Raw genomic sequence first — 13212 nt, forward strand, 5'->3', positions numbered from 1 at the left:
AAAAAGGTTACCGGATAATATAACATTTTTATTATATTATTAATATGGAATATTTATCGATGATTAATTTATGTCGAAAAACTTATTCGATCACTTTTAATAGGATTTTTTTTCTTCTAATCACATTTTTACTTGAATGTCTATTTTAAATTAAATGATTATTATTTAATTTGAAAATAATTATTATTTTGTTTTAAGTTCAATTGTTAAAAATTTTGTTTTTTATTTACACCATTGATTGCTAAATTAATTATTATTTAAGTTTTATCTAATTAATAATAAATATTTTAAGTTTTTTTAATATTTATCAATAATAGAATTTTCAAATTACAAAAATTAAATCAAACTAAATTATAAAAAATTAGTTTGATTTAAATTTCATAAATAATTTAAGTTGAACTAGAACACATCATAATTTTTTTTATCTTATTCAGACTTTTTAATCCGAAATGGTACTAAACTGTAGTGCAAACATCCATAATTTTTAACTTATATGAACTAGTTCCTCCCATTAGAGTAAAATTCCCTGGTCTTCTGTATAATTTATAACTTCAAATCCTACCCATCAATAAAGATCCAAGGGCTCAAAATAAGCTGGCTGGAGAAGGCTGGAGACAATGGTGCAGGAGAGGATCGGCATCCGTCATGCCGCTTCTTCACTCTCTTTCTCTCTCACTCTACACTCTCTCAAGTCTCTACACATGCTTTGCTTAGATACTTAGATGCTGGTATGTACCACGTTGTTCCCTCTCTATTTTATACACTTCTTCTTTCCTTTAACCAAGTTTGGTCTTTTTGGCCTTCATTAAGGTTGAAGCTTTTGTGGGGTTTTCAGTTTTGTTTTGTGGGCTGGTCAGTTTAACTTAGCTATATATATAACTGTGGAGTCTTCATCTTTTCTTCTTCTTACAACCCCTCTTTATTTATTTGGGTTTTTTATGTTTAGTGTGTTGTGCTAAGTGGTAAACGAGTAGTAATGTCAAAGAGGTGCATAAGGCATGGTTGAGAGAAGGGGTTGTCTTACTTGGATATCACGGGTTCAAGGTTTGATTTTGAGGTTACTTATCTCACTTTTAGAGGGAAATAGATGTGGGTTTTGTGTGTTTATGGAGATGAGGAATAGGACATCCCTGTGTTCCTTGCATCCCTCAATGTCCCTTTTACTTGTTAAGGTTCTGTCATTTTTCTTTTTGGATTTTTATCCCATTTTGCTTTTTTTTTTAACCTATTGTTTTATTTTGCCTTGCATTATTAATCATTAATACTTAATGGTGAGTTTCTATTCCATGAAAAGATAGGGAGAGAGACACTTCATTGCATATCCAGGTTGTCATTGTGGTTGCTGTTTTTTGTTTCATAAACAAGAAGAAAATTGTGATTTGGCCTTGAATTTTGTCCATTTATTTTTCTTGATTTTTAATTTCGATTTTTGATTTGCATGGCAGGTTGTTGGTAGACAGTGTTCTTTGTGTACAGAAAATGTTCTGTATGAGAGATGTGTATTGCAAACAGTTTGAATGCACAGTTGAATTAGTATGCTACCAAGGGGATTCTTCTGGCTGTTAAATGATGTTTAAAATTTGATACAAGGTAAAAGAAATTGGAAGTTATGGAAGAAATACAGTCTCAGTCAGATCATTATAGATCTTCATCATTATCGGCAAGCAGCCCAGCAAGTAGGGTGCCATCAAGTAACTTTTTCTATCTGCGTAAGCCTGGTTCACTCATGCAGCCAATTTCTTTTGAGGATTCACCTGAGTGGGATGATACTGATATTGATGTTAGAGTTGAGGAAGGAGGTGACTCTATCAATGTTGCATCAACGCTGGCTTCTCCTTCTCTTTCAAAGCTCAACAGCAGGTCCCTGCAGTCCCCATACCTACCGGAGGGTGCTGTTATTCCACGGAAAATTGCTGGGGCTTCTGTAGCCTGGAAAGATTTGACCGTTACAATAAAGGGGAAAAGGAAGTACTCTGATAAGGTTATTAAGAGTTCAACTGGTTATGCGTTACCTGGTACCATGACCGTGATTATGGGGCCTGCTAAATCAGAGAAATCTACCTTATTACGAGCCATTGCAGGTCTTGAAGCATGCTTCCTTTGTCCTTTCTTACCAAGCATTTCATGATCTTCCCATGTATATTTGAATGGTCATAGCTAAAATGGATTTTTCTCTTTACCTCAGGAAGATTGCATCCTTCTACCAGGATGTATGGTGAAGTTTTTGTAAATGGAGCAAAATCACAAATGCCCTATGGGTCATATGTGAGTTCAGCATCTCATTGACTGTTTAATATTGAATCTCCATTGTATTTATAGCAGTGTATTTAAATAGCTGATATAGCGCTACTGTAGTGCTATTGCATTGTGGAATTCCTTGGAACCGCGATCGCAACTCCGTCCGCTGTTGCGGCTGCTATGCTGTTGTGGTTGCAGTGACTGCGGCATGCATCTTGCATCCTCTTGTCATCTCCAGCGAGTCTCTGGCCAATTGAACAAGAGTTAATATTATTCCAAAAGTATCTTTGCAATATTTGTCTTTCAGAGATTAACATTTTCTATTATAGAAGTTCATTTGCATCACAAGTACTAAGTTTTGGTTTTTGAAGGTGGGATCACTAGGTGATTACTAGATGATTTTGTCTTGTTCTTTACTTACCTGATTTATAATTGTTAATTTTTAGGTTGCACCATTTATGTATCTATATTGAAATTTGTTTCTTAATTTTCAGGTTTATGTGGAGAGAGAAACCACTTTGATTGGATCCCTCACTGTGCGGGAGTTTCTGTATTATTCAGCTCTGCTTCAGCTTCCTGGTTTCTTTTGTCAGAAAAAGAGTGTGGTAGAGTATGCTATACATGCAATGTCTTTAGGTGATCATGCAAATAAACTTATAGGTGGACATTGTTATATGAAAGGACTTCCTAGTGGGGAGAGAAGGCTTGTTAGCATTGCCAGGGAGCTTGTGATGAGACCACGTATTTTATTTATTGATGAACCTCTTTATCATTTGAACAGGTGTTTATTTTAATTCTTTTATTCCTTTTATGGTAATAATTATCTATCAGTTGTTTGGTTGTGTTCTGTATTTTAGAGCCATTTTTGTTAAATGTTTGCTATTTATCTATTTTTCTCAAGTGTCTCAGCACTTTTAATGATGGTTACATTGAAGAGACTTGCAAGCACTGGTTACACTCTCATATTGACCATCTATCAGAGCAGCACAGAAGTCTTTGGCCTTTTTTACCACATATGTCTACTTTCAAATGGAAACACCCTCTTCTTTGGAGAAACATTAGCTTGCTTGCAGGTAACTTCTAGACATTCTTGAATCTTGCACACAAAATTTGGTTAATGATGAAGTAGTAATCCTTTTTTGTCTACTGGGGCATTTGATTTTTTATGCTTTGTAGGGATACTATATTATTGATCAAAGATGATTTTTGCAAGATTGTCTTGAACTTCCTGTTTTTGCTAACCTTCTCTGATAGTACATGGAAATTTGAATACATATCTTATTACTGACTTCTTTAATTTATGTTGATGAAGCACTTCTCAAATGCTGGATTTCCTTGCCCAATCATGCAAAGTCCTTCTGATCACTTTCTACGTGCAATTAATACAGATTTTGACAGGATTATTGCAATGTGTAAAAACTGGCAGGTAAATGTTTCTAGTGAATTGATGGTTGATGTGCTCGATGCATTTTGTGTCTCTTATTAGATTTTTTATGGTACAAAATTAACATTATTGCATCATATAATAGGATGACAATGGAGATTTTTCTTCTGTGAACATGGACACTGCTGTTGCTATACGCACGCTTGAAGCAACTTATAAGTCATCAGCAGATGCAGCTGCTGTTGAAACTATGATTCTGAAACTTGCTGAGTAGGTATATATATTATCCAAGTGTTTTACTGTAATGTTGTGTGTCTTGGATGACCCACTAATCCTTTATTTATGATGGGCAAATATGATCTACATTAATTACATAGAATCAATCTAATCTAAGTAATAATAAACAAATCCCTAATTGCTCTCTAATGATAAATAAGAGAATAATATATAACTCTAACATATTATAACTGCTGAAATAGAAACGTTGTACAAGTTATATATTCTATTAATGTGGACTGGAGTTTCACCATAGGTCACTTCCTTCACAAATACTATCATATTACAAATTGCCTATTTATAGATTTTAATACATTATTTATACTTATCATTTGCACTTCTCATGATAGCCTACTTAGAAATTTTTTTCAGGCTTTATTCTGCTCTGCTCTACTGCATTTAAAAGGCAGTTAGTGTTGGATGTTGAGCTTTGGAGTATTTTTAAAACATGATTGATTTTGCAGGAAGGTCCAGTTCTCAAAAGCAAAGGTAAAGCTAGCAAATAGCAATGCTAATTGGATAGCAGTTTTGATATGGAGATCTTTATTAGTTGTGTCAAGGGAATGGAAATATTGTTGGCTGCATCTTATTCTTTATATGCTTCTCACGCTGTGTATTGGAACTGTATTTTCTGGTCTGGGGCATTCTCTGTCTTCTGTTGTGGTGAGTATGGACATGAAAATTGCATTTATATATGCCAGCTGTTATTTATAGATACCGTTATGATACTTAGGAACTAAAATTTAACATCTCTCAAATTGCAGACAAGAGTTGCAGCAATTTTTGTATTTGCATCATTCTCTTCCCTTCTAAGCATTGCCAGGGTGCCTGCACTTAAGAAAGAAATCAAGGTAATTTTGTGCTTGTTTTACTTTACTGCAATTTATTATTTTGCCTTGATGTGCTAAATATGCATATAATAACTGTAGTTTGTTCATTTGGCAAGTATTTTTATATGGTTGAGCCATGATCTCCTGAATGTGGTCCTCAATTACAACAATAGGAGTAGTAGTTGATAGAAGCGATGTCGTTTGGTATGCTAAGATTTGTTGAGTTTACATATACCTCATGATGAGCTAAATTAACTTCATTAGACTTCTCAGGCTGAATGGACAATGCTTTTTCATGAGCCTTCTTAGTAAGGGACACAATAGGATTTGATAGGCACTTCATCCAGGAGGGGAGTGGTCAATCTAGTGGTATATGGTGCCTATGGAATTCTGATATATGGAATGTTGATATTAGTCAAAGTTATTTTCAATACATTCACTTGAAGGTGGGATGGAAAAGGCAAACCAATTGGTTTCTTAGTATGGTGTATGATAATCCTCATTACTAGCATCACAAAGCTCTTTGGAAGTCCTTGATTAACATAGTTAAGTGTTCCGCTCTTTTACAACTGCAATCAACAAGTGTACTGAGTCACAAGTAATATAAAACGGTAAAAACTGAGTATCGAATCACAGGGAGTTTGTTTCATTCGGAAAAGCGTTCATTCAATAAGTAGACATTTGAATAAAATCATGAAATGGAAATAAACATAGGATATATTTGCAATTCTAATGATAACTACAAAATTAACTATGTAAATGCGAGAAATAAACAGATGATTAAAACGTTGGGTCCTTCTACTAAGTAACTTGATGCAATTAAAGGTTTTTCTCTATTTAAGGTTGTTTCTGTGTTCTATTCCTTCGTACCCCATTGCCCAGAGGCTCTTCGCTATGCGAAGGTATGGGGGAGGGATGTTGTACGCAGCCTTACCCTTGCATATGCAAAGAGGCTGTTGTTTCTGTGTTCTATGCTGAGGGAAATTCTACCAAACATCGATTCCTCGCATGAATGGACTAATTTTATTTAAACCTCGTTTTTGGATGTCTCGTTGAACTTAGCCTAAACGAATCACATTACAATTATAGCATATTAAAAATTAAATCTCTGTACTCCGTGTCCAGACATACAGTTATCTAGCCCTGCTTTATCCAGTTCTAAGGATTCAAAACATTTTCCAATGTTAAAAATCCTAACTTTACACACACATGGGTGATCAGTCCACAAGCATGCAATAATTAAATGCAGATAGAAGTAATGAACACATTAAAACAACATTAAATAGATAATAAAGAGTATTTACATCAAGGCTCAGCATAAATTCCCAACAAAAGCTTTAGCCTTCCATGGCAAGTTATCACCTTTCAGTTACAATAGGAGGTTTTGGAAGCAAAATTCAGATTACATAATGATAAGGATGTCTCTTCCACCTCTAAGAACCTAAAAATCACTCTCAAACCTAGAATCCTCTTGAAAGCAGAGGTTTTTGGTGCTCTCTTGCCCTGTTGCATGTCTCACGTATATCTCTATTCTTCCACAAGCTAAAGACTCCCTTTTTTTCGCCAACTTCAGCTTTTAAGGGTTTTCTGTCCTCGAAGGCTCGCTTAGCGTCATTTTTGCGCTAAGCGCGAGTTAGTGATTTTTGGCTGAGCGAGTCAAAACCCACATTCTAAGATGGTATCAAAGTCTATCCTAAATCCATTAAACGGGTCACCCACCATGTCATCCATGCACCAAGCCCAATATTGTCTGGGCATGAGGAGATGTGTTGAGAAAAACTCATGTCCCAGATTGACTAAACGTAAGGCCACAATAGAATTTACAAGTGGGAGACAACCCTCATCCTATGAGCTAGCTTTTAGGGTTGAGTTAAGCCCAAACCCACACTCTATGAGTTGGAATGGGATACTTATCCATACTGTTGCCTTCTTCAAAGAAGGCAACAGTATGGATAAGTATCCCATTGGATGAATTGAGTATTGCCTTCTTATGGTTTTGGCCTAGTTCAACTCATACTGTTGCCTTCTTATGGTTTTGGCCTAGTTCAACCCCAAAAGCAAACTCATAGGGTGAGGGTTGCCTCCCACTTATATATTTTATTGTAGTCTTATCTTTAGTCGATGTAGGACTTGAGTTTTTCTCAACACCAACCATCAATGAACTATTGGATGAATTGCATGGTTCTCATTATTTCTCAAAGATAGACCTTAAGTTCGGGTATTGCCAAATTTGTACGAAGGAGCAGGACGTGCCCAAGACAGCTTTTGGTACCCATGAGGGTCATTACGAATATCTGGTCATGCTGTTTGGTCTTGTCCATCAACATTTCAATCCACAATAAACTCAGTTTTTTGTCCCCTCCTTAGACGGTGCGTATTGGTTTTCTTTGATGATATTTGGTTTACAGCTCCACTTGGCATGATCACTTATCTCATCTTGCTGAAGCTGTCTTTTTTATACCATCATCAACTTGTTGCTAACCATAAGAAGTGTCTCTTTGGCTTGACCTCTATTGAGTATTTGGGACACATCATTTCTGCTCGGGGAGTTAACATGGATCCTTCGAAAGTACAAGCTGTTCTGGATTGGCCAATTCCTCGTACAGCAAAAGAAGTGAGAGGATTCTTGGGCCTCACAGGCTAATACATGAGATTCATGAAAGATTATGGCAAGATTGTCCACCCTTGGCAATGCTGACCAAGAAAGAGGTCTGTGTATGAAAAGGAAATCATGGCGTTGGCACTCTTGGTTCAGCATTGGCGCCATTACCTTTTCAGTAGGAGCTTCAAGGTCTACACCGACCATAGCAGCCTAAAACATTTGTTGCAGCAGTGGATTACAACCTCGGATCAACAATACTAGCTTTCTGAATTGATGGGGTTTCAATTTGAGGTGATTTACAGACTTGGCCCAGAGAACAAAGCAGCGGATGCTCTGTCCTGTCAATTTAAATTAGCCGAGCTTAATGTTGTTTCTATAAGCCCATATTGGGTGGATTTCCCTAAGCTTCGTGAAGAGGTTTTGAATGACCGGGATTTGATTTGAATCAAGGGGGCTTTGCATTCCAACCCAGCAGCCATGTCTGATTATACTTTCAAAAATGGTTTAATGTTTTTCAAGGGCAGACTTATGTTGTCTAAGAGCTCCACCTTGACTCCTACTTTGTTGACTGAATAGGAGTACACTCCAGATTTACCAAGACTAACAAACGGATAGCAGCAACCTTCTGTTGGAAAGGTATGAAAAAGACAATAATGGAATATATCCTTCGTTGTGATGTGTGCCAGTGGCATAAGTATCAGGCCATGTCACCAACTGATCTGCTGCAGCCCATTCCCATCCTTGAGGTGGTTTGGGCAGATATCTCTATGGATTTTATTACTGGATTTCCCCTTTTATAGCCAAAACAGTTGCAGAGAGTTTCATCAGAGGTGTGGCAAAACTGCACGGGTTTTCCAATTCTATTATTGATCGAGAACCCCTTCTTTCTGAGTAAATTTTGGGGGGAACTTTTCAGGCTTCAGGGCACAGTTCTGCGCATGAGCACCACCCATCACCCCCAAACCGATGGGCAGACAGAAGCTGTGAATCACGGTTTGGAGACCATTCTTCGTTGCTTCACGTCGGAACAACCAACCAATGGTATTCCTAGTTATCTTGGGCAAAATTCTGGTACAAAACTTCTTCCCATTCAGCTACCTCCAAATCTCCCTTTGAGGTGGTGTATGGTCGCCCACCCCCTATAGTGCTTCGTTTTTTGGTGAGAGAAACACAAGTTGAATCTGTTGCCTCTGTTCTCATAGACTGCAATGAAGCATTGTGTCAATTGAAATACCATCTAAACAGGGTCCTACAAACTATGAAGAAACATGTTGATGCTCACCGTCAACAGGTTACATATATCGTAGTTGATTGGGTTTATGTTAAGCTTCGTCCACATCGTCAACATTCAGTAGCCCGACGTATCAATCCAAAATTCTATCCCCAATACTTAGGCCCCTTTCTGGTTATCTCCCAAATTGGTGAAGTAGCTTATAAGGTGAAGTTACCTAATTCAGCACAGATACATCTAGTGTTTCGCGTATCCTAGTTAAAGCACTCTCTCAATCGCGGTTATGTGCCTGTTGCTTTACCACCTGGAATGGAAGTAGAGGATCCTGAAATCCCTCAACCTGAGGCTGTAATTGCAACGCAATTGAGCTCCACTTTGGAGTGGTCGATCCTATGGAAGTTCCAACCAGTTGAAGAGGTGACTTGGGAAACTGCGGCTTCAATCAAGGACAAGTTTCCTTCTTTCTGGCTTGAGGACAAGGCAGATTTTGTAGCGGATGACATTGATGAGAACTAGCCTAATGTAAGGAGGCCCCTTAAGGTGTACACTTGCAGGCCCAAAGGTCCCAAAGGCCCAATAGCTCAGTTTCAATTCTGTTAGGAGGGATGATATTGGAAGTTAGTTAGAGAAGAGAGAAGTTTTGTGGAGAGTCTGTTATTAGTGGAGGGGAGGGGAATTGTAAGGCACGGAGGGAATTGATTAGGATTGGGAGTCTAGAGTTATTCTCAGATTCTTATCTGTATTTCCTTCCTTTTATCTTTTTAATACAAATTGCAGAGTCTCTGATAGGGGAATACCTATCAAAGATTGTTTGGTATTTTGGCCAATGTACACAGTACAAATCCTTTGATAAATGCTCTAGAATGAGCTTTCTGTATGTTTACCAAAAGTATATTCTTATAACCTTTGATATTAATCCTTTTTAGTGCTTGAACTAAACTTGATTGAAGTCCTCAAGTATGTGCCTTCACTGTGATTTAAACTTTTTATCTGTTGACAGATAGCTATCTTTTTAGGCATACATTATCATTATAGATGTCCTCATACAGGAAGCCAGTACCAAGAGAAATATGTAATGATATAGGAATGATTTGGATTAGTTTCTTTTTGGTAATTATAGACTTTCAAAGGCATAACTCGTATATCCATTTGAAGGTTCGTTTCATTATTGGAGTTGATGGACCTAAGCGTGTGCGGTTGGAAGAGATGAGAGAAAAGCATTCTCTTCAAGATCGAGTTGAAATGTTGGGAGCTGTGCAACATGTACAAGTCTGATCTGTTCTAATATCTGGGCACATCTTCTTAAACAGGTTGGGCTTCCTTAGCAAATCTCTCCTTACATTAAGCTTTTCAATCTGTTGTCTAATTTTGGACATTGAGCAGTCCTAGATGATTGAGTTTCTTTCATTGTCAGATGTTGGGGTTCTCAACATCAGCAACAGTTACAATGCTTGATTGAATATCTATTTTTAATAATTAATAATGTTTGCACTGTTTCAGTTCCTTAACAGAAGCTTTTTGTATAGCCATATTAGAAGCTGCAAGTTGTGGATTATTAACAGTGAGCACATGTGTCGGAGGAGTTCCCGAGGTAGATGCAAAACATTTCTGTCTATACCTGTTCAGTATGAGAATATATGCGTTTTATGTAGTTTGTCTTGTTAAGGACTTCAGTTTCTTCTCAATTCCATAATTTTGGAATGCTATCTTGAGGGGCTTTGTACCAATTCACTTCTTTGCTTATAGGTTTTGCCCGATGAAATGATTGTTTTGGCAGAACCTGATCCTGGTGATATGGTGCATGCAATTCAAAAGGCAATATCTATGCTGCCAAAAATTGATCCGCAAGCCATGCATAATCGAGTGAGTTTGTTGTTTAAATGGTCTTTCTGGTGGATGCATTTAGTAGGGAAATTAGTTCCTTTTTTGTTTGTTATTTCTGTAGATGAGAGAACTCTACAACTGGCATGATGTTGCCAAAAGGACTGAAATTGTATATGATCGTGCTTTCAAGTGCTCCAATCAAAATCTACTTGAACGTCTCTCACGGTACTCTCTAAACATCATTGGTACAATTTACTTGTAAATTGTAATGGTAACAAAAACTTATATAGTTGATAGTTGTAATAGGAACTCCATTATTCATTCAGTTTTAGTTATGTGACATTGTTAATTACTTCAGCTTAATTTGTTTAATCTGCTTGTAACATAAGGCATAAGCTGGTTGGTACTTGGTATGGAAAACAAGAAACGTATTTTTGGATCTTCATTCGGCAGCATACTATCATGGCAATTCTTTTTACAGGGCTAGTAGTTCAAATAGAAGGAGGAACCTGAATCTGATTATAAGGAACTAAGGAGTGATGTCAGTTCAATATTCAAGTATACTTGCTGTAATGAATTAAGGAGTTATTTCTACCAGTGCTGACAGTCTTTGTTCTTTTAGATACCTCTTTTGTGGAGCATGGGCGGGCAAGCTGTTTTTCTTGGTTATGATTGTTGGATTCTTGTTATGGCAGCTATTGGAATTATGGCAGGTAGGTTATCTTGGATGTGTTTGACATTTTCATCTTATGTTCCTTTTGTAACCATATCGCTTGAATGTCTCTCATCATTAGCCTGCAGATGATATAGAGGAGGTACCAGATTTCACTCTTCCATGCAGCTGTGATGAAGAGATGTTGGAGAAAAACTCAGTGAAATGAGTAATGTGATAAATTATTTTGGTGAACCATGGAGTTTATGTTTTGCAGAATATCAAAAGAATACAAGTGCTGTTAACACTAAGCCAAGTTCCCAGATCTTGAAATGGAGATAATCATCAATCTGTTGCATAAATATGTGCTAATTTAGTGTAAACATTGTTGTCAACATTACTTTGTTGAGTTTTTTAGTGAAGCACGTTAATTTGGTCCGTGAAATCAAAGTTCGAATGTATTCTGTACAGGAGCATCTAGGACCAGAAGTAATTGTAGAGTGATCCTGATATCCAAATAGGCACCAGCTCTTTCTATGAAATGAGATTTTTTTTCTCCCTTTCATGGAATGAAAATTAAATGCTATTTAATAAACAAATAGCTCACATAATACAGTTATGGTCTCTGCTGTCATGTGATTGATTTAACATGTTGAGAGCAGCAGCCTCGGTACTTAGAAGTGGATTAGTCCCACCCACATTCAAAATGCGAGATCTGAATAAGAGGAGTGCAATAATACACTATTAACATATTCTTTTTGACATACTTTCTACTTTCTATCATTGATTAAAATTATTAAGAACTACAAAATCATAGTGACACAATGAGATTTGTTAAATAAAAAGTGAGGCTCAATTTTGTAATTTGTAATAAATTCTATTCTAGCCAATAGGAGATAGTATTTTTTTTAAAATGTGTTTTAGAGTGTGTTGTTAGAATTTTATAAGAGTTTTTTTTTCACTTGAGAGTAAGCCAAATAGGATGAAAATAATTTTAGAAGAAACTATCAACATGTAAATTAAGTATTTTTATAAAGTCATTAAATTATGTTATGTGAATCTAATGTGAGGCAAAGATTCATGTTTGATGTGCCTCTACAAACATAAACAAGTTAATACAAATGCACTGATCTATAGTTGTTAAAAGGAAAAAAGATAGGTGAACACCAAATGTTAATTAACAACTAGAAAGAAAGAGACCTAAAAATAAAAAATTTAGGTATGATAAATGATGTGGTATAATAAGAAAAAAAAATAGATGTTGATAAAGTATTTTCAAAAGTAAACTCTAAAAATTCAACAAATGAGTAAACAATAAAGAGAAACATTTGAATTTCTTCATTACAACATGCTAACTATTAATAATATTTATGTATTTTTCTTCTATTCGCACACATCTTCAACCTTAAATTAATTTCATATCCTTTTCAATTTGGTCACCACCATTATATTTGAATAGATTATCAAAACCCTAAATCAGAGTGTTGCAACCAATCAAAGTCGAAATCGAAAGGTGGGATTTGTTGCTCTATCCTTGCACTCGCAACATTGGTGACCAAATTGGAATCTTGAGTAACAATTGTGTTTGGTGGCACCAAGGTGGTGTTGTTAGAAGGCAAAAAGTTGGCACAAGTGGCCGATATAATCGAGGAGGTGTTGTTGGTCACTGTGGTGTTGGAAGGCATAATGCCCGTGCCAGTGGCGGCAATAATTGACGGCTCGGCCTGGCGTAAGAGCCACTCAATGGTCTCACCATTTGTCTTGTTGCCTAGCTCACAGGTGAGTTGGAAGATACGAGCGGCACATATTGTTGATACACGAACTCGACGGTCTCTCCCGTTCACCTTGATGTGGCAGTCCTTCTTGTTGCCCTTGGAACAAGGTTTTTTGGTTTTCATCACTGAGGGACCCTTTTTGGCTGGACAATAATCATATCCCCTCTCTACACCCATGTTATCCATTGGACTCATTATGTTTATAATGCTCTTTGGATCATTCAGTTCCAGTTAGAGCACCAAGTTTATATATTAGACACAATTAAGAAGGTAGGGACTTCTTACTATTTAAGTATATTATTTTTATACATTATATTAAAAGACAATTAAGAAGGCAAGGATTGACTGTGATATTTCTTTTTGTTTCAAAATGAGAATAAATCAGGGCCAACTCATGATC

At 36.5% G+C, this 13212-nt stretch overlaps 3 protein-coding genes across 3 annotated transcripts; 2 read left to right on the forward strand and 1 right to left on the reverse strand.

Annotated features, from left to right (window-relative positions):
• The first annotated feature begins 574 nt into the window (after positions 1-574).
• On the forward strand, positions 575-11600 carry LOC114401446 (ABC transporter G family member 3-like). The gene is made up of 15 exons (XM_028363956.1): positions 575-728; positions 1446-2081; positions 2186-2265; positions 2733-3019; positions 3140-3311; positions 3551-3664; positions 3768-3892; positions 4363-4561; positions 4663-4749; positions 9717-9871; positions 10062-10152; positions 10308-10424; positions 10507-10610; positions 11008-11098; positions 11180-11600. The coding sequence occupies exons 2-10, from the start codon at positions 1610-1612 to the stop codon at positions 9834-9836; spliced, it is 1656 nt and encodes a 551-aa protein (XP_028219757.1). The 5' UTR covers positions 575-728; positions 1446-1609; the 3' UTR covers positions 9837-9871; positions 10062-10152; positions 10308-10424; positions 10507-10610; positions 11008-11098; positions 11180-11600.
• Positions 9951-11266, forward strand: LOC114401867 (phosphatidylinositol N-acetylglucosaminyltransferase subunit A-like). The gene is made up of 6 exons (XM_028364447.1): positions 9951-9970; positions 10062-10152; positions 10308-10424; positions 10507-10610; positions 11008-11098; positions 11180-11266. Exons 1-6 carry the CDS (start codon positions 9951-9953, stop codon positions 11264-11266), a joined length of 510 nt encoding a protein of 169 aa, XP_028220248.1.
• Positions 11601-12500: 900 nt separating the features above from the next.
• On the reverse strand, positions 12501-12989 carry LOC114401868 (transcription factor TCP21-like). Its single transcript, XM_028364448.1, has one exon. The coding sequence runs from the start codon at positions 12987-12989 to the stop codon at positions 12501-12503; it is 489 nt and encodes a 162-aa protein (XP_028220249.1).
• Positions 12990-13212: the final 223 nt, after the last annotated feature.

The sequence above is a fragment of the Glycine soja genome, chromosome 20 (genome assembly GCF_004193775.1).
Source record: "Glycine soja cultivar W05 chromosome 20, ASM419377v2, whole genome shotgun sequence".
Lineage (NCBI taxonomy): Eukaryota > Viridiplantae > Streptophyta > Magnoliopsida > Fabales > Fabaceae > Glycine > Glycine soja.

Excerpts from the sequence above, each read along its gene's own strand:
- LOC114401446 (XM_028363956.1), top strand. The coding sequence starts at position 1,610 with ATGGAAGAAATACAGTCTCAGTCAGATCATTATAGATCTTCATCATTA. Across the intron at positions 2,082-2,185 it reads CTTATTACGAGCCATTGCAG|GAAGATTGCATCCTTCTACC; the intron begins GTCTTGAAGCAT and ends TCTTTACCTCAG. Across the intron at positions 3,665-3,767 it reads CAATGTGTAAAAACTGGCAG|GATGACAATGGAGATTTTTC; the intron begins GTAAATGTTTCT and ends ATCATATAATAG.
- LOC114401867 (XM_028364447.1), top strand. The coding sequence starts at position 9,951 with ATGATTGAGTTTCTTTCATT. Across the intron at positions 9,971-10,061 it reads ATGATTGAGTTTCTTTCATT|TTCCTTAACAGAAGCTTTTT; the intron begins GTCAGATGTTGG and ends GCACTGTTTCAG. Across the intron at positions 11,099-11,179 it reads AGCTATTGGAATTATGGCAG|CCTGCAGATGATATAGAGGA; the intron begins GTAGGTTATCTT and ends TCTCATCATTAG.
- LOC114401868 (XM_028364448.1), bottom strand. The coding sequence starts at position 12,989 with ATGGGTGTAGAGAGGGGATATGATTATTGTCCAGCCAAAAAGGGTCCC.